The following is a 26568-nucleotide window of genomic DNA, read 5'->3' as shown; positions in this document are numbered from 1 at the left end:
CTCACTGACTATCCCTCCACAGCTCCCCCTGTACCTCACTGACTGCCCCTCCACAGCTCGACCTCTACCTCACTGACTGCTCCCCAGCTTCCACTCTACCTCACTGACTGCCCCTCCACAGACCCCTCTCCACCTCACTGACTGCCCCCAGCTGTCCCTCTACCTCACTGATTGCCCCTCCACAGCTCTACCTCACTGCAGCACTCCCTCTACATCACTGACTGTCCCTCCACAGCTCCCCGTCTACCTCACTGACTGCCGCCCAGCTGTCCCTCTACCTCACTGACTGCGCCCCAGCCCCCCTCTACCTCACTGACTGCCCCTCCACAGCTCCCCCTGTACCTCACTGACTGCCCCTCCACAGCTCCCCCTCTACCTCACTGACTGCCTCTCCACAGCTCCCCCTCTACCTCACTGACTGCCCCTCCACAGCTCCCCCTCTACCTCACTGACTGCCCCCCAGCTTCCACTCTACCTCACTGACTGCCCCCAGCTTTCCCTCTACCTCACTGACTGCCCCCCAGCCCCCTCTACCTCACTGACTGCCCCTACACAGCTCCCCCTGTACCTCACTGACTGCCCCTCCACAGCTCCCCCTCTACCTCACTGACTGCCCCTCCACAGCTCCCCCTCTACCTCACTGACTGCCCCCCAGCTTCCACTCTACCTCACTGACTGCCCCCCAGCCCCGCTCTACCTCACTGACTGCCCCCAGCCCCGCTCTACCTCACTGACTGCCCCCAGCTTCCCCTCTACCTCACTGACTGCCCCCAGCTTCCCCTCTACCTCACTGACTGTCTCTACACAGCCCCCCTCTATCTCACTGACTGCCCCTCTACCTCACTGACTGCCCCTCCACAGCTCCCCCTCTACCTCACTGACTGCCCCCCAGCTTCCACTCTACCTCACTGACTGCCCCCCAGCCCCGCTCTACCTCACTGACTGCCCCCCAGCCCCGCTCTACCTCACTGACTGCCCCCAGCCCCGCTCTACCTCACTGACTGCCCCCAGCTTCCCCTCTACCTCACTGACTGTCTCTACACAGCCCCCCTCTATCTCACTGACTGCCCCTCCACCTCACTGACTGCCCCCACAGCTCCCCCTCTACCTCGCTGACTGACCCCACAGCTCCCCCTCTACCTCGCTGACTGCCTCCACAGCTCCCCCTCTACCTCACTGACTGCCCCTCAACAGCTCCCATCTACCTCACTGACTGCCCCCCCCCTGGTGACCGGTGCCCGGTGCCCGCTCTCTGAGTCTCTGCCGCTGTCACCCGGCTGTGTGTGAATGGGAGGGAGGCTGCGCTCTCCGAGTAGGAAGAGAGGGCGGTACATGAGGCGCGCTCCAGACGCCGCGCTGTGATTGGCCCGCCGCTGTCATGGAGCGGGCGCGCGGTGCGCGTACCACGGAGAGAAGCTTTGCGCGGCCCCGCTCCGTGACAGACATGGCGGCGGATCCGAGCCCGGACTGGGTCAGCTCTCTGCCCTGGGCGTGGGGTTACGGGATCACCGGGGGCGGCCGTGTCTTCTTCATCAAGTAATTGTCCTGCTTGTTACATACATGTTACATACATAATACATGCGTGTCCTGTGCCCGCGCTGACATGTCTCTGTCTCTCCCCACAGTGAGGAAGCCAAGAGCACAACCTGGCTGCACCCGGTGACCGGAGAGACGGTGCTGACCGGACACAGGAGGAGCCCAGGTAACCCCTGACTGCTGTATACTATATACTGTGTCCTGCCTGACTGCTATATACTATATACTGTGTCCTGCCTGGCTGCTATATACTGTGTCCTGCCTGACTGCTGTATACTATATACTGTGTCCTGCCTGACTGCTGTATACTGTGTCCTGCCTGACTGCTGTATACTATATACTGTGTCCTGCCTGACTGCTGTATACTGTGTCCTGCCTGACTGCTGTATACTATATACTGTGTCCTGCCTGACTGCTGTATACTATATACTGTGTCCTGCCTGACTGCTGTATACTATATACTGTGTCCTGCCTGTCTGCTGTATACTATATACTGTGTCCTGCCTGACTGCTGTATACTATATACTGTGTCCTGCCTGACTGCTGTATACTATATACTGTGTCCTGCCTGACTGCTGTATACTGTGTCCTGCCTGACTGCTATATACTGTGTCCTGCCTGACTGCTATATACTGTGTCCTGCCTGACTGCTGTATACTATATACTGTGTCCTGCCTGACTGCTGTATACTATATACTGTGTCCTGCCTGACTGCTGTATACTATATACTGTGTCCTGCCTGACTGCTGTATACTATATACTGTGTCCTGCCTGACTGCTGTATACTATATACTGTGTCCTGCCTGACTGCTGTATACTGTGTCCTGCCTGACTGCTATATACTGTGTCCTGCCTGACTGCTATATACTGTGTCCTGCCTGACTGCTATATACTGTGTCCTGCCTGACTGCTATATACTGTGTCCTGCCTGACTGCTATATACTGTGTCCTGCCTGACTGCTGTATACTATATACTGTGTCCTGCCTGACTGCTGTATACTATATACTGTGTCCTGCCTGACTGCTGTATACTATATACTGTGTCCTGCCTGACTGCTGTATACTATATACTGTGTCCTGCCTGACTGCTGTATACTGTGTCCTGCCTGACTGCTGTATACTGTGTCCTGCCTGACTGCTATATACTGTGTCCTGCCTGACTGCTATATACTGTGTCCTGCCTGACTGCTATATACTGTGTCCTGCCTGACTGCTATATACTGTGTCCTGCCTGACTGCTATATACTGTGTCCTGCCTGACTGCTATATACTGTGTCCTGCCTGACTGCTATATACTGTGTCCTGCCTGACTGCTATATACTGTGTCCTGCCTGACTGCTATATACTGTGTCCTGCCTGACTGCTATATACTGTGTCCTGCCTGACTGCTATATACTGTGTCCTGCCTGACTGCTATATACTGTGTCCTGCCTGACTGCTGTATACTATATACTGTGTCCTGCCTGACTGCTGTATACTATATACTGTGTCCTGCCTGACTGCTGTATACTATATACTGTGTCCTGCCTGACTGCTGTATACTGTGTCCTGCCTGACTGCTGTATACTGTGTCCTGCCTGACTGCTGTATACTGTGTTTTGCCTGACTGCTATATACTGTGTCCTGCCTGACTGCTATATACTGTGTCCTGCCTGACTGCTATATACTGTGTCCTGCCTGACTGCTGTATACTATATACTGTGTCCTGCCTGGCTGCTATATACTATATACTGTGTCCTGCCTGACTGCTATATACTGTGTCCTGCCTGACTGCTATATACTGTGTCCTGCCTGACTGCTATATACTATATACTGTGTCCTGCCTGACTGCTGTATACTATATACTGTGTCCTGCCTGACTGCTGTATACTATATACTGTGTCCTGCCTGACTGCTGTATACTATATACTGTGTCCTGCCTGACTGCTGTATACTATATACTGTGTCCTGCCTGACTGCTGTATACTATATACTGTGTCCTGCCTGACTGCTGTATACTATATACTGTGTCCTGCCTGACTGCTGTATACTATATACTGTGTCCTGCCTGACTGCTGTATACTATATACTGTGTCCTGCCTGACTGCTGTATACTGTGTCCTGCCTGACTGCTGTATACTGTGTCCTGCCTGACTGCTGTATACTGTGTCCTGCCTGACTGCTATATACTGTGTCCTGCCTGACTGCTGTATACTATATACTGTGTCCTGCCTGACTGCTGTATACTATATACTGTGTACTGCCTGAATGCTGTATACTATATACTGTGTCCTGCCTGGCTGCTATATACTGTGTCCTGCCTAGCTGCTATATACTATATACTGTGTCCTGCCTGGCTGCTATATACTATATACTGTGTCCTGCCTGACTGCTGTATACTATATACTGTGTCCTGCCTGACTGCTATATACTATATACTGTGTCCTGTCTGATGCTGTATACTATATACTGTGTCCTGCCTGACTGCTATATACTATATACTGTGTCCTGCCTGACTGCTGTATACTATATACTGTGTCCTGCCTGACTGCTGTATACTATATACTGTGTCCTGCCTGACTGCTATATACTATATACTGTGTCCTGTCTGATGCTGTATACTATATACTGTGTCCTGTCTGATGCTGTATACTATATACTGTGTCCTGTCTGACTGCTGTATACTATATACTGTGTCCTGTCTGACTGCTGTATACTATATACTGTGTCCTGCCTGGCTGCTATATACTATATACTGTGTCCTGCCTGACTGCTATATACTGTGTCCTGCCTGACTACTATATACTGTGCCCTGCCTGACTGCTATATACTATATACTGTGTCCTGCCTGGCTGCTATATACTATATACTGTGTCCTGCCTGGCTGCTATATACTATATACTGTGTCCTGCCTGGCTGCTATATACTATATACTGTGTCCTGCCTGACTGCTGTATACTATATACTGTGTCCTGCCTGACTGCTATATACTGTGTCCTGCCTGACTGCTATATACTGTGTCCTGCCTGACTGCTGTATACTATATACTGTGTCCTGCCTGACTGCTGTATACTATATACTGTGTCCTGCCTGACTGCTGTATACTATATACTGTGTCCTGCCTGACTGCTATATACTGTGTCCTGCCTGACTGCTATATACTATATACTGTGTCCTGCCTGACTGCTATATACTATATACTGTGTCCTGCCAGTGTCATACTCTGCACTGCTCTATGTTTCCAGCCTGTGTCATACTCTGCACGGGTGGTCTTCTGTATGCCGGCGGTCGGGCTCCCGGCGCTCAGTATACGGGAGCCCGACAGCCGGCATACCGACACTTATTTTCCCTCGTTTGCGCTCGCCACGCTGTCGGTAAGCCGGCGGTCGGGCTCCCGGCGCCGGGATGCTGGTCGCCGGGAGCCCGACCGCCGGCCAGCCGTAGTGAACCCCTCTGCACTGCTCTATGTATCCAGCCTGTGTCATACTCAGCACTGCTCTATGTGTCCAGCCTGTGTCATACTCAGCACTGCTCTGTGTCCAGCCTGTGTCATACTCTGTACTGCTCTCTGTGTCCAGCCTGTGTCATACTCAGCACTGCTCTATGTGTCCAGCCTGTGTCATACTCTGTACTGCTCTCTGTGTCCAGCCTGTGTCATACTCAGCACTGCTCTGTGTCCAGCCTGTGTCATACTCAGCACTGCTCTGTGTCCAGCCTGTGTCATACTCTGTACTGCTCTCTGTGTCCAGCCTGTGTCATACTCAGCACTGCTCTGTGTCCAGCCTGTGTCATACTCAGCACTGCTCTGTGTCCAGCCTGTGTCATACTCTGTACTGCTCTATGTGTCCAGCCTGTGTCATACTCAGCACTGCTCTGTGTCCAGCCTGTGTCATACTCAGCACTGCTCTGTGTCCAGCCTGTGTCATACTCAGCACTGCTCTGTGTCCAGCCTGTGTCATACTCAGCACTGCTCTGTGTCCAGCCTGTGTCATACTCAGCACTGCTCTGTGTCCAGCCTGTGTCATACTCTGTACTGCTCTATGTGTCCAGCCTGTGTCATACTCTGTACTGCTCTATGTGTCCAGCCTGTGTCATACTCTGTACTGCTCTATGTGTCCAGCCTGTGTCATACTCTGTACTGCTCTATGTGTCCAGCCTGTGTCATACTCAGCACTGCTCTGTGTCCAGCCTGTGTCATACTCAGCACTGCTCTGTGTCCAGCCTGTGTCATACTCAGCACTGCTCTGTGTCCAGCCTGTGTCATACTCAGCACTGCTCTATGTGTCCAGCCTGTGTCATACTCAGCACTGCTCTGTGTCCAGCCTGTGTCATACTCAGCACTGCTCTATGTGTCCAGCCTGTGTCATACTCGGCACTGCTCTGTGTCCAGCCTGTGTCATACTCAGCACTGCTCTATGTGTCCAGCCTGTGTCATACTCAGCACTGCTCTGTGTCCAGCCTGTGTCATACTCAGCACTGCTCTATGTTTCCAGCCTGTGTCATACTCGACACTGTTCTATGTATTTGTACAGTCACACCATTGCTCGGTATCACACACTGTACAGTAATATTACAGCTATATTTTTCTTCTTCAGGGTCCATAAGCTCCACAGGAATTACCATGGGGTATATTTGATTTGGAGAGAACCGGGCACCAAACAGTTTAACTTTTCAAGTTCCAGGATGCACTGGTGCCTCCTCCTGTATACCGCCGCTCCAGGCTATTCAGATTTTGTTTGGTGCTGGCAAAAGCCGGATGCACCTTTGAGACGAGCTTCCTTTTATGGTGGTTTTTTTATTTTTTTACTTTTTAGATATTTGATCATCAGAGCAAGTAGCGGGGGTGTCCCATAGGACGCCTGCACTACTGCTCCAGCAACCCCTGCCGGCGCCGTGACACTGACAACTGGGCAAGTGATCTCAGCCGGCGACAGCTGTATCTTTCTAGTAAATGGCTCCTTCTGGACCCAGGTCACAGCCGGACGGACGTACAGGGGATCAGGTTAGGTGATTCCAGAACTTTTCCTAACCGCCTTGGAGGCTTGTGTCGCTGATTCACTGCCCAGTTGTTCCGCATTGTATGTGGCTTGTTGCTAGCTAATGCTGAGTATTCTGCTCAGGCGGTTTATCTCCTCAGACAGGAGAGGGATCCTGTGTCAGATGGTCTCTGTTATATACATACAGACCATATACATACACCAGCACCTGTACAGGAACCACCTTGGATGTCTTCCTTATCTCAGCTTATGATGCAGCTAGTTGATTGCATGTCGGCTCCTGCAATGCGGTTTCCTCAGCAATCACAGCCTGCTTCCACCGCTCCTGTGCATCCTCTCCGGCGGATACTCCCACTCTGTACAGAGTTTGGCTCAAACGTCTTTCGCTTTTCAGCAGAAGTTACAATGTGACAGAGCGTTAGCCGCCAGAGCGCATAGATGTGCTGTAGTGTCATCAGTCTGCGCAGACTTCAGGTGTTGCCGGATCAGGAGGTAGAGGAAACACATGTCTCTGATCCTGAATCTTCTTCTGTTTGGGAGAATCATTGCTCTAAGTGTATGTTCCGTGTGCATAGAGGAAGAGGAGTCGCCTACAAGCGCTAGTGTTTTAACGTCAGAAAGTCGTTAAAGCAGAATTTCCTCAGTCGGGTTATTTTACCGAACTCATGCGGGAAGTCTGTATTGGGAAACTACCTGAAAGGTCCTATATCCTTTACCCTCTTCTGGCAGGAGAGTGTCCTCCGATGGTAAATGTGTATGTGGTGCAAGCTGCAAATCTTCCTGTCTTGGCCAAGAAAGCATGAGAAGTGTGGGTGTCTCTCGTTTTCGCCTTCCTCTATGGCCAGATCTGCTGACTGTTCATGTTGCATCCAGACCGGGCTCATCTGTCTTGACTGCATGGTTCTTGAGACATCCCCCTTAAGCTCTAGGGGCTTCTCATGCTTTGTCATTCAGGCTCGTAAACCTACCTCAGCCAGGATTTACTACAGGATTTGGCACACATGCCTTTGGTGGTGTTCCGCCAGGGGCCATAATCCTACTACCTTCAGAGTGGCGAGAATACCTTCCTCCAGACAGGCTTGGACTTCGGCCTCCGTATGGCTTCCCTCTAGGTACAGGTTTCTGTCTGGTCAGTTGGGTTCCAGCAATAGATTGCTTACATGCCTGACGTCAACACCTTTTTTTAGGGAGTTGTACACATGCAACCTCCATTTGTCATTCAGGTGGCTCCGTGGGATTTGTCCTTAGTTCTCCAGACCTTACAAGCACCGCCATTTGAACCTTTGGACACCATGGACCTTAAGTGGCTGACATGGGAAACACTTTTCCTTTTTGCTATTGCCTTTGCTTGCAGAGTGTCTGACCTAGGAGCATCATCGTGTTGCTCCACCTTTTTGCTTTTCCATTCAAACTAGGTCCGGCTACCTTCCTAAAGTGGTCTCCAAAGTTAATAGAAGTGAAGAGATTGTAGTACCAGCTGTTTAATCTCCAACCCCTTCCACAGATGACACTTGCTGGATGTGGTACGTGCACATCAGATTTATATGGATTGAACCAAATCTCTACGAAGATCAGATACTCTAATTGTGTAATACGGATTTCACAGAAGAGGCTGGCCTGCTATCTAGATGGCTTCCAGTGACTATTTCTGAGGCATACATGGAAGCAGACCTTCCTGTTCCAAATACCATCAAGGCTCAATCGGCTAGATCTGTGGGACCATCGTGAGCGGCCATTCATGGGGCATCTGCTGAACAAATGTGCAGGGCTTTCTCCATTTTTACTCATTCGATGCCTTCGCCTTCCAAGATGCTGACTTTGGGCGACGGGTTCTCTGTACCACTCCGGAGCATCCCCTCGCTTTGGGACATCTCCATGGTAATTCCTGTGGAGCCTATGGACCCTGAAGAAGAAAACAAGGCTTATGGTAGACTTAGCATTGTTATCTATTTTTCTTCAGTGTCCATAGGCTCCGCAGGACACCCATCCTGAGGCACCTGGATAATGTGGGCACTTGTTCTCCGATTCTAATATGAGTGTTCCATTCTTCCTTCTCCTCTGTCCTGATCCTGCCTTGGGCTTGTTCATTAAACTGGATAGGCTGGAGGTGGGGGGTATAAAGGAAGAAGCACCAGTGCATCATTTGACCTGAAAGTGTAACTGTTTGGTGCCCGGTTCTCTCCAAACCACCCATACCCCATGGGAAATCCTGTGGAGCCTAGAGACCTCGAAAAAACCAGTAAAAAAATGGAAAGTCTACCACAACTCTTGTTTATGCACTGTACGGTCATACTACTGTTTTAACTCATGCACTGTGCGGCCATGTGCACCCTACCCCCCCCTGCCGGTCATGCACTGTGCGGGAATGTGCACCCCCCCCCCCCCCTCTGTCATGCACTGTGCGGTCATGTGCACCACCACACCCTCTGTCCTGCACTGTGCAGTCATGTGCACCCCCCGCTCATGCACTGTGTGGTCATGTGCACCAACCCTCTGTGTAACACAGTGTTCACTCAGGTGCTCTACCCCCCTGTCTTGCACTGTGTGCTCATGTGCACCCCCTCCCCCACTCTGTCATGCACTGTACGGCCATGTGCACCCCCCCTCCTCTGGTCATGAACTGTGCGGCTATGTGCACCCCCCCTCCGGTCATGCACTGTGCGGTCATGTGCACCAACCCTCTGTGTAATGCAGTGTTCTCTCAGGTGCATTACCTCTGTTATGCACTGTGTGCTGATGTGCCCCCCCCATCTTATGTCATGCACTGTGCGGCTATGTGCACCACCACCCTCTGTCATGCACTGTGCGGCCATGTGCATGTGTGGCTGAGGGCCGGTGGGTCTGGCTGGGTGGTGTGGGGATGTGATGGTTGGAGCAGTGTGTGGGTGTGTTACATAGCGGACTCACTCTCTGTCTGTGTTCACGGCCTGTGCATTGTAGGCGGTGGTGGGAATGTGTTGGTTGGAGCAGTGTGTGGAGTGTTACATGGCGGACTCACTCTCTGCGTTCTCGGCCTATGCACTGCAGGCGGTGGTGGGGGTGTGGGGTTGTTACATGGCGGTCTCACTCTCTGTCTGCGTTCTCGGCTTGTGCACTGCAGGCGGTGGTGGGGATGTGTTGGTTGGAGCAGTGTGTGGGGATGTGTTGGTTGGAGCAGTGTGTGGGGTGGGTTGGTTGGAGCAGTGTGCGGGGATGTGTTGATTGGAGCAGTGTGCGGGGATGTGTTGGTTGGAGCAGTGTGCGGGGATGTGTTGGTTGGAGCAGTGTGTGGGGTGGGTTGGTTGGAGCAGTGTGCGGGATGTGTTGGTTGGAGCAGTGTGCGGGGATGTGTTGATTGGAGCAGTGTGCGGGGATGTGTTGATTGGAGCAGTGTGCGGGGATGTGTTGATTGGAGCAGTGTGCGGGGATGTGTTGGTTGGAGCAGTGTGCGGGGATGTGTTGGTTGGAGCAGTGTGCGGGGATGTGTTGGTTGGAGCAGTGTGCGGGGATGTGTTGGTTGGAGCAGTGTGCGGGGATGTGTTGGTTGGAGCAGTGTGCGGGGATGTGTTGGTTGGAGCAGTGTGCGGGGATGTGTTGGTTGGAGCAGTGTGCGGGGATGTGTTGATTGGAGCAGTGTGCGGGGATGTGTTGGTTGGAGCAGTGTGCGGGGATGTGTTGGTTGGAGCAGTGTGCGGGGATGTGTTGGTTGGAGCAGTGTGTGGGGATGTGTTGGTTGGAGCAGTGTGTGGGGGTATTACATGGAGCAGTGTGTGGGGTGGGTTGGTTGGAGCAGTGTGCGGGATGTGTTGGTTGGAGCAGTGTGCGGGATGTGTTGATTGGAACAGTGTGCGGGGATGTGTTGGTTGGAGCAGTGTGCGGGGATGTGTTGGTTGGAGCAGTGTGTGGGGATGTGTTGGTTGGAGCAGTGTGTGGGGGTATTACATGGAGCAGTGTGTGGGGTGGGTTGGTTGGAGCAGTGTGCGGGATGTGTTGGTTGGAGCAGTGTGCGGGATGTGTTGGTTGGAGCAGTGTGTGGGGATGTGTTGGTTGGAGCAGTGTGTGGGGGTATTACATGGAGCAGTGTGTGTGGGGATGTGTTGGTTGGAGCAGTGTGTGGGGGGGTATTGCATGGAGCAGTGTGTGGAGGTGTTACATGGAGCAGTGTGTGGAGGTATTACATGGAGCAGTGTGTGGAGGTATTACATGGAGCAGTGTGTGGAGGTATTACATGGAGCAGTGTGTGGAGGTATTACATGGAGCAGTGTGTGGGGGTATTACATGGAGCAGTGTGTGGGGGTATTACATGGAGCAGTGTGTTGGGGTATTACATGGAGCAGTGTGTTGGGGTATTACATGGAGCAGTGTGTTGGGGTATTACATGGAGCAGTGTGTTGGGGTATTACATGGAGCAGTGTGTGGGGGTATTACATGGAGCAGTGTGTGGGGGTATTACATGGAGCAGTGTGTGGGGGTATTACATGGAGCAGTGTGTGGGGGTATTACATGGAGCAGTGTGTGGGGTGGGTTGGTTGGAGCAGTGTGCGGGATGTGTTGGTTGGAGCAGTGTGCTGGATGTGTTGGTTGGAGCAGTGTGTGGGGGTATTACATGGAACAGTGCGTGGGGATGTGTTGGTTGGAGCAGTGTGTGGGGGTATTGCATGGAGCAGTGTGTGGAGGTGTTACATGGAGCAGTGTGTGGGGGTATTGCATGGATCAGTGTGTGGGGGTATTGCATGGAGCAGTGTGTGGGGGTATTGCATGGAGCAGTGTGTGGGGGTATTACATGGAGCAGTGTGTGGGGGTATTACATGGAGCAGTGTGTGGGGGTATTACATGGAGCAGTGTGTGGGGGTATTACATGGAGCAGTGTGTGGGAGGTATTGCATGGAGCAGTGTGTGGGGGTATTGCATGGAGCAGTGTGTGGGGGTATTGCATGGAGAAGTGTGTGGGGGTATTGCATGGAGAAGTGTGTGGGGGTATTGCATGGAGCAGTGTGTGGGGGTATTACATGGAGCAGTGTGTGGGGGTATTACATGGAGCAGTGTTTGGGGGTATTACATGGAGCAGTGTGTGGGGGGTATTACATGGAGCAGTGTGTGGGGGGTATTACATGGAGCAGTGTGTGGAGGTATTACATGGAGCAGTGTGTGGGGTGGGTTGGTTAGAGCAGTGTGCGGGATGTGTTGGTTGGAGCAGTGTGCGGGATGTGTTGGTTGGAGCAGTGTGTGGGGATGTGTTGGTTGGAGCAGTGTGTGGGGGTATTACATGGAGCAGTGTGTGGGGATGTGTTGGTTGGAGCAGTGTGTGGGGGTATTACATGGAGCAGTGTGTGGAGGTGTTACATGGAGCAGTGTGTGGAGGTATTACATGGAGCAGTGTGTGGAGGTATTACATGGAGCAGTGTGTGGAGGTATTACATGGAGCAGTGTGTGGAGGTATTACATGGAGCAGTGTGTGGAGGTATTACATGGAGCAGTGTGTGGGGGTATTACATGGAGCAGTGTGTGGGGGTATTACATGGAGCAGTGTGTGGGGGTATTACATGGAGCAGTGTGTGGGGGGTATTACATGGAGCAGTGTGTGGAGGTATTACATGGAGCAGTGTGTGGAGGTATTACATGGAGCACTGTGTGGGGGTATTACATGGAGCAGTGTGTGGAGGTATTACATGGAGCAGTGTGTGGGGTGGGTTGGTTGGAGCAGTGTGCGGGATGTGTTGGTTGGAGCAGTGTGCGGGATGTGTTGGTTGGAGCAGTGTGTGGGGATGTGTTGGTTGGAGCAGTGTGTGGGGGTATTACATGGAGCAGTGTGTGGGGATGTGTTGGTTGGAGCAGTGTGTGGGGGTATTACATGGAGCAGTGTGTGGAGGTGTTACATGGAGCAGTGTGTGGGGCTATTACATGGAGCAGTGTGTGGGGGTATTACATGGAGCAGTGTGTGGGGTGGGTTGGTTGGAGCAGTGTGCGGGATGTGTTGGTTGGAGCAGTGTGCTGGATGTGTTGGTTGGAGCAGTGTGCTGGATGTGTTGGTTGGAGCAGTGTGTGGGGGTATTACATGGAACAGTGCGTAGGGATGTGTTGGTTGGAGCAGTGTGTGGGGGTATTGCATGGAGCAGTGTGTGGAGGTGTTACATGGAGCAGTGTGTGGGGGTATTGCATGGATCAGTGTGTGGGGGTATTGCATGGATCAGTGTGTGGGGGTATTGCATGGAGCAGTGTGTGGGGGTATTACATGGAGCAGTGTGTGGGGGTATTACATGGATCAGTGTGTGGGGGTATTGCATGGAGCAGTGTGTGGGGGTATTGCATGGAGCAGTGTGTGGGGGTATTACATGGAGCAGTGTGTGGGGGTATTACATGGAGCAGTGTGTGGGAGGTATTGCATGGAGCAGTGTGTGGGGGTATTGCATGGAGCAGTGTGTGGGGGTATTGCATGGAGCAGTGTGTGGGGGTATTGCATGGAGAAGTGTGTGGGGGTATTGCATGGAGAAGTGTGTGGGGGTATTGCATGGAGAAGTGTGTGGGGGTATTGCATGGAGCAGTGTGTGGGGGTATTACATGGAGCAGTGTGTGGGGGTATTACATGGAGCAGTGTTTGGGGGTATTACATGGAGCAGTGTTTGGGGGTATTACATGGAGAAGTGTGTGGGGGGTATTACATGGAGCAGTGTGTGGGGGGTATTACATGGAGCAGTGTGTGGGGCTATTACATGGAGCAGTGTGTGGGGGTATTACATGGAGCAGTGTGTGGGGTGGGTTGGTTGGAGCAGTGTGCGGGATGTGTTGGTTGGAGCAGTGTGCTGGATGTGTTGGTTGGAGCAGTGTGTGGGGGTATTACATGGAACAGTGTGTGGGGATGTGTTGGTTGGAGCAGTGTGTGGGGGTATTACATGGAGCAGTGTGTGGGGGTATTGCATGGAGCAGTGTGTGGGGGTATTGCATGGAGCAGTGTGTGGGGGTATTGCATGGAGCAGTGTATGGGGGTATTGCATGGAGCAGTGTTTGGGGGTATTGCATGGAGCAGTGTGTGGAGGTAATACATGGAGCAGTGTGTGGAGGTATTACATGGATCAGTGTGTGGAGGTATTACATGGAGCAGTGTGTGGGGGTATTGCATGGAGCAGTGTGTGGGGGTATTGCATGGAGCAGTGTGTGGGGGTATTACATGGAGCAGTGTGTGGGGGTATTGCATGGAGCAGTGTGTGGGGGTATTGCATGGAGCAGTGTGTGGGGGTATTACATGGAGCAGTGTGTGGGGGTATTACATGGAGCAGTGTGTGGGGGTATTACATGGAGCAGTGTGTGGGGATGTGTTGGTTGGAGCAGTGTGTGGGGGTGTTACATGGAGCAGTGTGTGGAGGTATTACATGGTGCAGTGTGTGGGGGTATTACATGGAGCAGTGTGTGGGGGTATTACATGGAGCAGTGTGTGGGGGTGTTACATGGAGCAGTGTGTGGAGGTATTACATGGTGCAGTGTGTGGAGGTATTACATGGTGCAGTGTGTGGAGGTATTACATGGTGCAGTGTGTGGGGGTATTACATGGAGCAGTGTGTGGGGGTATTACATGGAGCAGTGTGTGGGGTGGGTTGGTTGGAGCAGTGTGCGGGATGTGTTGGTTGGAGCAGTGTGTAGGGGTATTACATGGAGCAGTGTGTGGGGATGTGTTGGTTGGAGCAGTGTGTGGAGGTATTACATGGAGCAGTGTGTGGAGGTATTACATGGAGCAGTGTGTGGGGGTATTACATGGAGCAGTGTGTGGGGGTATTACATGGAGCAGTGTGTGGAGGTATTACATGGAGCAGTGTGTGGGGGTATTACATGGAGCAGTGTGTGGGGGTATTTCATGGAGCAGTGTGTGGGGGTATTACATGGAGCAGTGTGTGGGGGTATTACATGGAGCAATGTGTGGGTATTACATGGAGCAGTGTGTGGGGGTATTACATGGAGCAGTGTGTGGGGGTATTACATGGAGCAGTGTGTGGAGGTATTACATGGAGCAGTGTGTGGGGGTATTACATGGAGCAGTGTGTGGGGGTATTACAAGGAGCAGTGTGTGGGGGTATTACAAGGAGCAGTGTGTGGGGGTATTACATGGAGCAGTGTGTGGGGGTATTACATGGAGCAGTGTGTGGGTATTACATGGAGCAGTGTGTGTGGGTATTACATGGAGCAGTGTGTGGGGGTATTACATGGAGCAGTGTGTGGGGGTATTACATGGAGCAGTGTGTGGGGGTATTACATGGAGCAGTGTGTGGAGGTATTACATGGAGCAGTGTGTGGGGGTATTACATGGAGCAGTGTGTGGGGGTATTTCATGGAGCAGTGTGTGGGGGTATTACATGGAGCAGTGTGTGGGGGTATTACATGGAGCAGTGTGTGGGTATTACATGGAGCAGTGTGTGGGGGTATTACATGGAGCAGTGTGTGGGGGGTATTACATGGAGCAGTGTGTGGGGGTATTACATGGAGCAGTGTGTGGGGGGTATTACATGGAGCAGTGTGTGGAGGTATTACATGGAGCAGTGTGTGGGGGGTATTACATGGAGCAGTGTGTGGGGGTATTACATGGAGCAGTGTGTGGGGGTATTACATGGAGCAGTGTGTGGGGGTATTACATGGAGCAGTGTGTGGAGGTATTACATGGAGCAGTGTGTGGAGGTATTACATGGAGCAGTGTGTGGGGGTATTACATGGAGCAGTGTGTGGGGGGTATTACATGGAGCAGTGTGTGGGGGTATTACATGGAGCAGTGTGTGGGGGTATTACATGGAGATGCTGTTTCTGGGATGAGATCTGTTTATTGGTCTGTCTGGCTATGATTACAGAGACGCTCCAGTATGTAAGAGAGTGTGCAGTTGTACGAGTCCTGCGGCTGTGACTCGGGGACAGGTCGGTCCCTGCTGTGCATGTAGGTGATGCTGCCTATATGCGGCTGTGACTCGGGGATAGGTCGGTCCCTGCTGTGCATGTAGGTGATGCTGCCTATATGCGGCTGTGACTCGGGGATAGGTCGGTCCCTGCTGTGCATGTAGGTGATGCTGCCTATATGCGGCTGTGACTCGGGGACAGGTCGGTCCCTGCTGTGCATGTAGGTGATGCTGCCTATATGCGGCTGTGACTCGGGGATAGGTCGGTCCCTGCTGTGCATGTAGGTGATGCTGCCTATATGCGGCTGTGACTCGGGGATAGGTCGGTCCCTGCTGTGCATGTAGGTGATGCTGCCTATATGCGGCTGTGACTCGGGGACAGGTCGGTCCCTGCTGTGCATGTAGGTGATGCTGCCTATATGCGGCTGTGACTCGGGGATAGGTCGGTCCCTGCTGTGCATGTAGGTGATGCTGCCTATATGCGGCTGTGACTCGGGGACAGGTCGGTCCCTGCTGTGCATGTAGGTGATGCTGCCTATATGCGGCTGTGACTCGGGGACAGGTCGGTCCCTGCTGTGCATGTAGGTGATGCTGCCTATATGCGGCTGTGACTCGGGGATAGGTCGGTCCCTGCTGTGCATGTAGGTGATGCTGCCTATATGCGGCTGTGACTCGGGGATAGGTCGGTCCCTGCTGTGCATGTAGGTGATGCTGCCTATATGCGGCTGTGACTCGGGGATAGGTCGGTCCCTGCTGTGCATGTAGGTGATGCTGCCTATATGCGGCTGTGACTCGGGGATAGGTCGGTCCCTGCTGTGCATGTAGGTGATGCTGCCTATATGCGGCTGTGACTCGGGGATAGGTCGGTCCCTGCTGTGCATGTAGGTGATGCTGCCTATATGCGGCTGTGACTCGGGGATAGGTCGGTCCCTGCTGTGCATGTAGGTGATGCTGCCTATAGATTCTGTGCTCCGGTTGTGGTGTCTCCCAGTTCCCCATTGCAGTATTGCACGTGACTTCCCAGACACCCAGACTGCAAATGTCAGTGTAATAGTGAGGAGCAAATACTTACATGGCATGATGTCTTGTGGGGTGTAGTATGTTTTGCCGGCGGTCGGAATCCCGACCGCCGGCATGCCGACAGCAGGGAGAGTACAAATGAGCACCTTGCGGGCTCGCTGCGCTTGCCACGCTATTTATTCTCCCTCCAGGGGGGTCGTGGACCCCCAAGAGGGAGAATAGTATTCGGTATGCTGGGTGTCGGGATTCCGGCGCCGATATACTGAGCGCCAGGATCCCAGCAGCCGGCATACTGAGTACCACCCTGTCTTGTGTGCTGGATTTCTGCTCTGCCCCTGTGCCCGCCTGTGAATAGTCATTAGTGTGACTGGCTGCCGGGGGCCATTGTACAGACTTTCCTGGCTGCTGCCCACCTGCTGGATGACATTGTGCCAGGCTGGGACATGGGATAGCGGGTGAGAGATCTGCCAGTGTGACAGAGTCTGGAGGGGTGTGGGAATTATCTCTTGTGTGCAGTGTCTCTGCCTGTGCCCTCTCTGGGTTATATGGCGGCTCAGTGGCACAATGTGTGTATTACAGCCTGATGCGCTCCGGCCGCTGTCACACATTGGGTGACTGTATCAGTAGGTGGGTTATGGCAGCGGGGGCACATAATACATTACCCGGCTACCACTCTCCCCGTCCCTCCCTCCTATTTTCTGCTGCTTATAGCTACAGTGCCCTCCTTCCGGCCCACAAGTTCCGCAGTGCCCTCCTTCCGGCCCACAAGTTCCGCAGTGCCCTCCTTCCGGCCCACAAGTTCCGCAGTGCCCTCCTTCCGGCCCACAAGTTCCGCAGTGCCCTCCTTCCGGCCCACAAGTTCCGCAGTGCCCTCCTTCCGGCCCACAAGTTCCGCAGTGCAGTGCAGGCCCACATATTCTGTACCACGTCTGTCAGACTCCCTCATTGTCTGCACGTATATACCATAGGGCGACGTGCTGCCCACTATTTATATAACTGTGCTTTGTGTTTTTCCTTCCAGATTTGCCCACGGGATGGGAGGAAGCCTATACGTTTGAAGGTGCGCGATACTACATAAAGTAAGTGATGTGTTCCCACACTTGCCCTATAGCCAGCTGTGATATGTCATGCCCTCACACCTGATGATGGAGAGCGCGGGAACAAGCTGCGTTCTGGTGGAGGCCAGGGTCATACGTGGACATCTGGGCACTGTGTAATCGGGTCCAGTAAGGAGCTCTGGTGTACAGGTATTAGATGCGTGGCGGTGTGGTATCTCCGTGGCATGTGCTCCATGTATTATGTGCAGGCTCCTGTCCAGACTGGACACAAAAGGAGGAGGCGTTGTATCTGGATCACTGACACCTAGGAAACATCCCCCTGTCCACCATTGTTATCATGCCACACTGGTCCGTTTTCTGCAGATCTAGAACCCTGATTTATTTTATACTACATACAGTAGACGCCGTTCCTCAGGACGCATGGGGCGGAGTTTGTGCGTTTGTGTTGCCGGAACCTGTCATTGTCCTGTTTCTCTCGATATGCTGCATAGGGTGTGGATCATAGGGTCAACAGTAACTAGATCGACAGGTCTACCATTGTTGGTCGACGGTGACTAGGTCGACACCTGAAATAGGTTGACACGATCATTAGGTCGACGTGGAAAAAGGTTGACATAAATTTTTGTTTAATTCTTTGGGTGCAGTTTTCTTCAACGAGTGACCAGGAACCCCAAATAGTGCACCGTGACCCCTCGCATGGATCTCTCCGCTCGCCATGCTTCGAGTATGGCGCCTCGCTTCACTACCGCTGCGCCCGGCACAGGTTACCTTTCCCAACTGTAGTCCACGTGGATCGGAAAGTATGAAAAAGAAGAAATTTTTTTTAAAAACATTTTAAAAAACTCGTGTTGACCTTTTCATGGCGACCTAGTGACCGTGTCAGCCTAACGCAAGTTGACCATTAGTGGTCGCCCTAAAGACCCGATACCGCTGCATAAGAGGGCAGTCTGTAACTGCTGGATTTCTTTGTATCTGGGATGTGCGGTGCTGTAGCTGATGTAGAACGATGATTGTAAGCTTTGTGGGTCGCTTCTGTCCAGTGATTCAGTGACAGCATTGGGGCTGTATACATGCTGCCAGCTCCCCTCTTACCCGTCACTTCTCCCCCCTCCACCTCCTGTTTTCTCCTGAGGCCTGCAGAGCGTCTCGCTAGTAACGTGCTGCACGTTCCTGGTGTAAGGAATAGGTGAAGCTGCACTCGCTGGGAAGGAGCATTCGTGACTCAGGAATTACACCTTTTTGGCTCCAGAAACCTTTATTGAGCAATCACTTCAGGTTTGTACATGTTACACAAACACAGCTGAATGAAAGGCTGGAAACTGAGTCTCTGAGCTGGTCGGCTGCGAGTCCCTGACGCGTTCCAGCCTCTCCAAATCCCTAGAGAGGACTGGTCACCCGTAATCGCCATGGTTAGCGAGGACCTGACCTGTGGACGCTCAGTTACAGAAGAGTTATTTCTCCCCCGTGTCCCCATATTTATACATATTTTCTAGCTGTACATCCTGTTTATCTGTCACTTTCTGCTTTCCCATGCTCCCATGTCACATGCAGTATGCTGATCTCTCCCGGGAATCCGGCTTCCAGTAACGAGTTCATCGTACTCTGGTGTTTACAGTGTCTGTGTGTAGTATGCCTGCGGGTTGTGTGTTGTGCAGAATGTGTAGGTAGATTGGTGCATAGCATGTACATATATGGGTCGATGTGCATAGTGTGTACGTAGACTGACATCTGTGTGCATGTGTAGGATGTGTATTTGCGTACTACGGGCCTCATTCACATTAGTACGTAATACAGATGCAGCACTGGGATGCTGCATTTGGGGGGTGGCAGTCTCCCCTGTTTTGTAGGTGCGCCAATCCCAGGATCTGCAGACTTCCTGGAGTTGGCTGACCGGTTCCGACGGTCATTCAAAGTAACGCTAACAGGAGCGTCTATACCCCACAGACGCAGCACTGGGATCCTCAGTAACAGGAGACGTCTATCTCCTACAGACACAGCACTGGGATCCTCAGTAACAGGAGGCGTCTATCTCCTACAGACACAGCACTGGGATCCTCAGTAACAGGAGACGTCTATCTCCTACAGACGCAGCACTGGGATCCTCACTAACAGGAGGCATCTATCTCCTACAGACGCTGCACTGGGATCCTCACTAACAGGAGGCGTCTATCTCCTACAGACGCAGCACTGGGATCCTCAGTAACAGGAGGCATCTATCTCCTACAGACACAGCACTGGGATCCTCAGTAACAGGAGGCGTCTATCTCCTACAGACACAGCACTGGGATCCTCAGTAACAGGAGGTGTCTATCTCCTACAGACACAGCACTGGTATCCTCACTAACAGGAGGCGTCTATCTCCTACAGACGCAGCACTGGGATCCTCAGTAACAGGAGGCATCTATCTCCTACAGACACAGCACTGGGATCCTCACTAACAGGAGGCGTCTATCTCCTACAGACGCAGCACTGGGATCCTCACTAACAGGAGGCGTCTATCTCCTACAGACACAGCACTGGGATCATCAGTAACAGGAGGCGTCTATCTCCTACAGACGCAGCACTAGGATCCTCACTAACAGGAGGCATCTATCTCCTACAGACGCTGCACTGGGATCCTCACTAACAGGAGGCGTCTATCTCCTACAGACGCAGCACTGGGATCCTCAGTAACAGGAGGCGTCTATCTCCTACAGACACAGCACTGGGATCCTCAGTAACAGGAGGCGTCTATCTCCTACAGACACAGCACTGGGATCCTCACTAACAGGAGGTGTCTATCTCCTACAGACACAGCACTGGGATCCTCACTAACAGGAGGCGTCTATCTCCTACAGACACAGCACTGGGATCCTCAGTAACAGGAGGCGTCTATCTCCTACAGACGCAGCACTGGGATCCTCAGTAACAGGAGGTGTCTATCTCCTACAGACGCAGCACTGGGATCCTCACTAACAGGAGGCGTCTATCTCCTACAGACGCAGCACTGGGATCCTCACTAACAGGAGGCGTCTATCTCCTACAGACACAGCACTGGGATCATCAGTAACAGGAGGCGTCTATCTCCTACAGACGCAGCACTGGGATCCTCAGTAACAGGAGGCGTCTATCCCACAACCTACAAGCAATGCGAAGTTCAATATCCTATTAGCCGCGAAAATGCAGCAATTTTTCCCACAAAATGGTTTTGCGCCTATTGCCTGAAAGAAAGGCTGCTGAATCGGCTTTTTGCCAAAATGCGCTCTCCCCTTTTTCGACCTATCCTATTCCAGAATTGCAAAAACAGGATTCACGCAAATATTCTTGGCCATAAAAATAGGTAAATCTGCCTTTTTCTTCAAACAATGACAAACTAACATAGGCGACCGTATAGAAGTGTGAGCGGACGTAGTAAAAAATTTTGGGGACTTAGTGGGGAAAATGGCTGTTATATATATTTTTCTAAAAATGTAAAAAAAAATATATAAAAAAAGCTTTTTGGGCAAAATAAATGGTCATTAAATTAGGGGTACATAAAAATGGTATATGTGTGTGTGTGTGTATATATGTGTGTGTGTGTGTATGTATGTATGTATGTGTGTATATATATATATATATATATATATATATATATATATATATATATATATATATATATATATAATTTCTCCTACCTGCATGCCTAAAAACACTTGTCCCACTCATAAAGCACCCCAATATACCTGTCCCACACGTTGAACCCCAGTTTCCACCACTTCACTTTTTTCTCCGAAAATATGACACGTCATTTTTGGCCAATTGAAAAATAATTAATTAGTAATTCTGGGTGGTGTGCCGGGGGTTCTGAACCAAGGGCCCATTCCAACATCACACGCAGAAGTGCTGAAATCGCTACTTGCCCTTTTCCACACCTCTGCGCAAGTGCGATTACTTAGATTGAGATCGCTCACAATCTCAATCTAAGTCCCGGTGGGAGGTAGAGACTGGGCATCATCTTGGCGGCGTTTGGGTGGGTGCGGTCCGGGCAAGCCTCCTTTGTTTGCAGGGTGGGCTGCAGTAGCTGCGTGACATACACGCAGCTGATGCGACTTAAAATGGTGGCCAGGCACCTGCCTTCCCAGCTAGGGGGCTACCCTAAAGATGCATTTTAGTGGTGGAGGGGAGACGGGTCCTCCCACACGCTAGAGAAAGGACTTGTAGTTTTGCAATTTTTTGCAAAACTACAACTCGAGCTGAATTAGGTCCCAAATCCCCATGTTTACCTAAAACTCGTTATTTTGCACTACTTACCACCTGCTCAGAGTAAGTGAAATCAGATTTGCAATAAAACCTATGGAGACTTTTCACCTATAACTTTTCACAGGTAATTCTATACCTGGTTTACACAAATGCGCTATAAGCCTGTTTTTATAAAAAAAAAACACGCTTTTGCTAAAACTGTTCATGGTATATGTTGTACTCTAGGAAGTGACATAAAATCGCGTGAGCTGCGGCGTTATGGTGGCGTCTGGGCACTATGCTGGTGCGGTGATACATGCGGCACCAGCTGTTGGTATGAAGGTAGATGTGCCCTTCCGGCCATTTATTCTGTAGAGGGGTGGGGGGGCAGCTCTGTCTGTCTCTTAGAAGGGGGTGTAAGTCTCGTCAGCTGTGGTCGGTGGGCTGACGTGTGTCGGCATTGATCGGGTAAGCCCAGGCTCGCACAGGTATTAGCTGCACTCTCATGGCATTAGTGTTTGCGCTGCTGTAATGAGACTTACAATGCATCCTGACTATTAATGTGCTGTCGCTGCTGGAGGACACGGCTTTGAAGGACGATTCCTGTTCTCTAACGGAACAGGTCACTCTCAGGGGCTGCAGCCAGCGCTACTACTGACTTCCCGGGAGTACCACTTTCTAGCTGCTCCTGCATCACCCTGCCGTATGCCCCCCTGAGACTGAGTGGGCGCTGTACCTTATTCTGCAGGTGCAGCCGTATGCCCCCCTGAGACTGAGTGGGTGCTGTGCCTTATTCTGCAGGTGCAGCCGTATGTCCCCCTGAGACTGAGTGGGTGCTGTGCCTTATTCTGCAGGTGCAGCCGTATGTCCCCCTGAGACTGAGTGGGCGCTGTGCCTTATTCTGCAGGTGCAGCCGTATGCCCCCCTGAGACTGAGTGGGCGCTGTGCCCTTTTCTGCAGGTGCAGCTGTATGTCCCCCCTGAGACTGAGTGGGCGCTGTGCCTTATTTTGCAGGTGCAGCCGTATGCCCCCATGAGACTGAGTGGGCGCTGTATATTATACTGCAGGTGCAGCCGTATGCCCCCATGAGACTGAGTGGGCGCTGTGCCTTATTGTGCAGGTACAGCCTATGCTCCCCTGAGACTGAGTGGGCGCTGTGCTTTATTCTGCAAGTGCAGCTGTATGTCCCCCTGAGACTGAGTGGGCGCTGTGCTTTATTCTGCAGGTGCAGCCTATGCTCCCCTGAGACTGAGTGGGCGCTATGCTTTATTCTGCAAGTGCAGCCGTATGTCCCCCTGAGACTGAGTGGGCGCTGTGCTTTATTCTGCAGGTGCAGCCTATGCTCCCCTGAGACTGAGTGGGCGCTGTGCTTTATTCTGCAGGTGCAGCCTATGCTCCCCTGAGACTGAGTGGGTGCTGTGCCTTATTCTGCAGGTGCAGCCTATGCTCCCCTGAGACTGAGTGGGTGCTGTGCCTTATTCTGCAGGTGCAGCCTATACTCCCCTGAGACTGAGTGGGCGCTGTATTTTATACTGCAGGTGCAGCCTATACTCCCCTGAGACTGAGTGGGCGCTGTGCCTTATTCTGCAGGTGCAGCCTATACTCCCCTGAGTCTGAGTGGGCGCTGTGCTTTATTCTGCAGGTGCAGCCTATACTCCCCTGAGACTGAGTGGGCGCTGTGCCTTATTCTGCAGGTGCAGCCTATACTCCCCTGAGACTGAGTTGGCGCTGTGCCTTATTCTGCAGGTGCAGCCTATGCTTCCCTGAGACTGAGTGGGCGCTGTGCCCTTTTCTGCAGGTGCAGCCTATACTCCCCTGAGACTGAGTGGGCGCTGTGCCTTATTCTGCAGGTGCATGTGGTTAGCAGAGTGAATGACTAGACCTGGAAACCTGTCTCTCCAGCTGTCAGGCACACGGGATGGGCTGTACATACAGCAGCCGCTTCCTTTCTTTCCAGCACCAGGAACCTGCCCATGTGATTGTATGGGATTCCTATGCCACACCCACAGCTGGTTATGACCTCCCAATGTTGCATTAATGGCCTCATAAATCTCATTTATTGCGCGTCATAACCACTTCTCTGTCCATCTTACTTGTCTTTGTAGTGGCTGATCGTCTTCTCGTGTCGTCATTTGCAGCGGAGAGTACGTGTGAGACCTCCAGCCATCTGTGCTGGATTCAGTGGCGCACACAAGCGGCGGATGTATTGCGTCTGTGTGTGTTGCACAGATCATGCTTTATGATCCTCTGCGCAGCACAAAATGGGACGCGCGGTCTGTGGATTTTACTGGGTGCTCTCTGAGGTAACGACATGGGCATGTTGCTGAAATACTGTCAGCCCCTTACACAGGAGGCCACCACCGGGCGGAGACCCTGCACCTGCCCCCCCGGGCGGAGACCCTGCACCTGCCCCCCCGGGCGGAGACCCTGCACCTGCCCCCCCCCCCGGCCGGAGACCCTGCACACCTGCCCCCCCCCGGCCGGAGACCCTGCACACCTGCCCCCCCCCGGCCGGAGACCCTGCACACCTGCCCCCCCGGCCGGAGACCCTGCACACCTGCCCCCCCGGCCGGAGACCCTGCACACCTGCCCCCCCGGCCGGAGACCCTGCACACCTGCCCCCCCCGGCCGGAGACCCTGCACACCTGCCCCCCCGGCCGGAGACCCTGCCCCTGCCAAACCCCCCCCCCCCCCCCCCCCCCCCCCGGGCGGAGACCCTGCCCCCCCCCCCGGGCGGAGACCCTGCCCCTGAACCTCCCCCCCCCCCCCCCGGCGGAGACCCTGCACCTGCCCCCCCGGGCGGAGACCCTGCACCTGCCCCCGTGCATGGTGCAACTGGTGATGGGTGTGCATACGCATGGTCTTACACCGCTGCATGTGGGTGAGTCGGGTGTGGCATTGGCATAAGTACGCCGACGCGGCTGAATCGGGGCCCATTTGTCTCTGATAGACCAGATGAGCTTGTAAAATCTATTTATTATCAGGGTGTGGTATGTCAGCACTCTGAGTGTCAACATGGACGTTTCTGCATGTAAAATGTCGACATAAACTGATTTTAAAATGCTGACATACCATTTTTTTAATTATTGAAGTCTAACCCTAGACCTAATATGTAAAATGTCGGCGCTTGTATCGGTGTTGGGTCGGCCAGATGTGGATAACAGGATGCAGCCCCAGTGTACTAAGCCCCCTGGTAGTGTATGGTGTCAGTGTTTGCTGTACAGGGGGAGGGTGGTGTCCTCCTGTCATACCTCTCAGTGTATGGTGTGCTCCCATGTGGTGCCTCGCTGTGTATAGTGGTCTCCTGTCATACCTCGCTGTGTATAGTGGTCTCCTCCTGTCATACCTCACAGTGTATGGTGTGCTCCCCTGTGGTGCCTCGCTTGTAGAGTGGTATCCTGTCATACCTCGCTGTGTATGGTGCCTCGCAGTGTATGGTGTGCTCCCCTGTGGTGCCTCACTGTGTATACTGGTCTCTTCCTGTCATACTTCACTGTGTATGGTGCCTCGCAGTTTATGGTGCGCTTCCCTGTGGTGCCTCGCTGTATATGCTGTGCTCCCCTGTGGTGCCTCGCTGTGTATGCTGTGCTCCCCAGTGGTGCCTCGCTGTGTATGCTGTGCTCCCCAATGGTGCCTCGCTGTGTATGCTGTGCTCCCCTGTGGTGCCTCGCTGTGTATGCTGTGCTCCCCTGTGGTGCCTCGCTGTGTATACTGTGCTCCCCTGTGGTGCCTCGCTGTGTATGCTGTGCTCCCCTGTGGTGCCTCACTGTGTATAGTGGTGCCTCGCTGTGTTTGGTGTGCTCCCCTGTGGTGCCTCACTGTGTAGACAGCTACATGACTGGTGCCCGCTCCCCTGCAGGATACATAAACATTCCCAGTAACGGAGCAGCACGGCATTTATCCTCCCACTGACACTGCAGCCTTATTTAGCATTGTCATGTCCTGAGCAGCAGAACTTGGCTGTCCCAGCGTGGCACACACATCCTTTTATTTATATATATATATATATATATATATATATATATATATATATATATATATATATATATACCGTATATACTCGAGTATAAGTCGACCCGAATATAAGCCGAGGCACCTAATTCTACCACAAAAACCTGGGAAAACTTATTGACTCGAGTATAAGCCTAGGGTGGGAAATGCAGCTCTAGCCGTACACAGCCCTCATAGTGCCAGATATGCCCCCACAGTGCTGCCAGATATGCCCCCACAGTGCTGCCAGATATGCCCCCACAGTGCTGCCAGATATGCCCCCACAGTGCTGCCAGATATGCCCCCACAGTGCTGCCAGATATGCCCCCACAGTGCTGCCAGATATGCCCCCACAGTGCTGCCAGATATGCCCCCACAGTGCTGCCAGTTATGCCCCCACAGTGCTGCCAGTTATGCCCCCACAGTGCTGCCAGATATGCCCCCACAGTGCTGCCAGATATGCCCCCACAGTGCTGCCAGATATGCCCCCACAGTGCTGCCAGTTATGCCCCCACAGTGCTGCCAGTTATGCCCCCACAGTGCTGCCAGTTATGCCCCCACAGTGCTGCCAGTTATGCCCCCACAGTGCTGCCAGTTATGCCCCCACAGTGCTGCCAGTTATGCCCCCACAGTGCTGCCAGTTATGCCCCCACAGTGCTGCCAGATATGCCCCCACAGTGCTGCCAGATATGCCCCCACAGTGCTGCCAGATATGCCCCCACAGTGCTGCCAGATATGCCCCCACAGTGCTGCCAGATATGCCCCCACAGTGCTGCCAGATATGCCCCCACAGTGCTGCCAGATATGCCCCCACAGTGCTGCCAGATATGCCCCCACAGTGCTGCCAGATATGCCCCCACAGTGCTGCCAGATATGCCCCCACAGTGCTGCCAGATATGCCCCCACAGTGCTGCCAGATATGCCCCCACAGTGCTGCCAGAT

At 52.8% G+C, this 26568-nt stretch overlaps 1 protein-coding gene across 1 annotated transcript in view; it reads left to right on the top strand.

Annotated features, from left to right (window-relative positions):
• The first annotated feature begins 1351 nt into the window (after positions 1-1351).
• PLEKHA5 (pleckstrin homology domain containing A5) overlaps positions 1352-26568 on the top strand; it is a 303743-nt gene continuing 278526 nt past the window's right edge. Inside the window, exons 1-3 of the mRNA XM_063930091.1 lie at positions 1352-1536; positions 1626-1702; positions 17403-17460. Of these exons, the coding sequence (XP_063786161.1) occupies positions 1379-1536; positions 1626-1702; positions 17403-17460 (293 nt within the window). The 5' untranslated portion in view covers positions 1352-1378. The remainder of the gene's footprint in view (positions 1537-1625; positions 1703-17402; positions 17461-26568) is intronic.

The sequence above is a fragment of the Pseudophryne corroboree genome, chromosome 6, assembly GCF_028390025.1.
Source record: "Pseudophryne corroboree isolate aPseCor3 chromosome 6, aPseCor3.hap2, whole genome shotgun sequence".
Classification (NCBI taxonomy): domain Eukaryota; kingdom Metazoa; phylum Chordata; class Amphibia; order Anura; family Myobatrachidae; genus Pseudophryne; species Pseudophryne corroboree.
The sequence above is the reverse complement of the archived record's forward strand: the minus strand, read 5'-3'. Positions and strand labels throughout refer to the sequence as shown.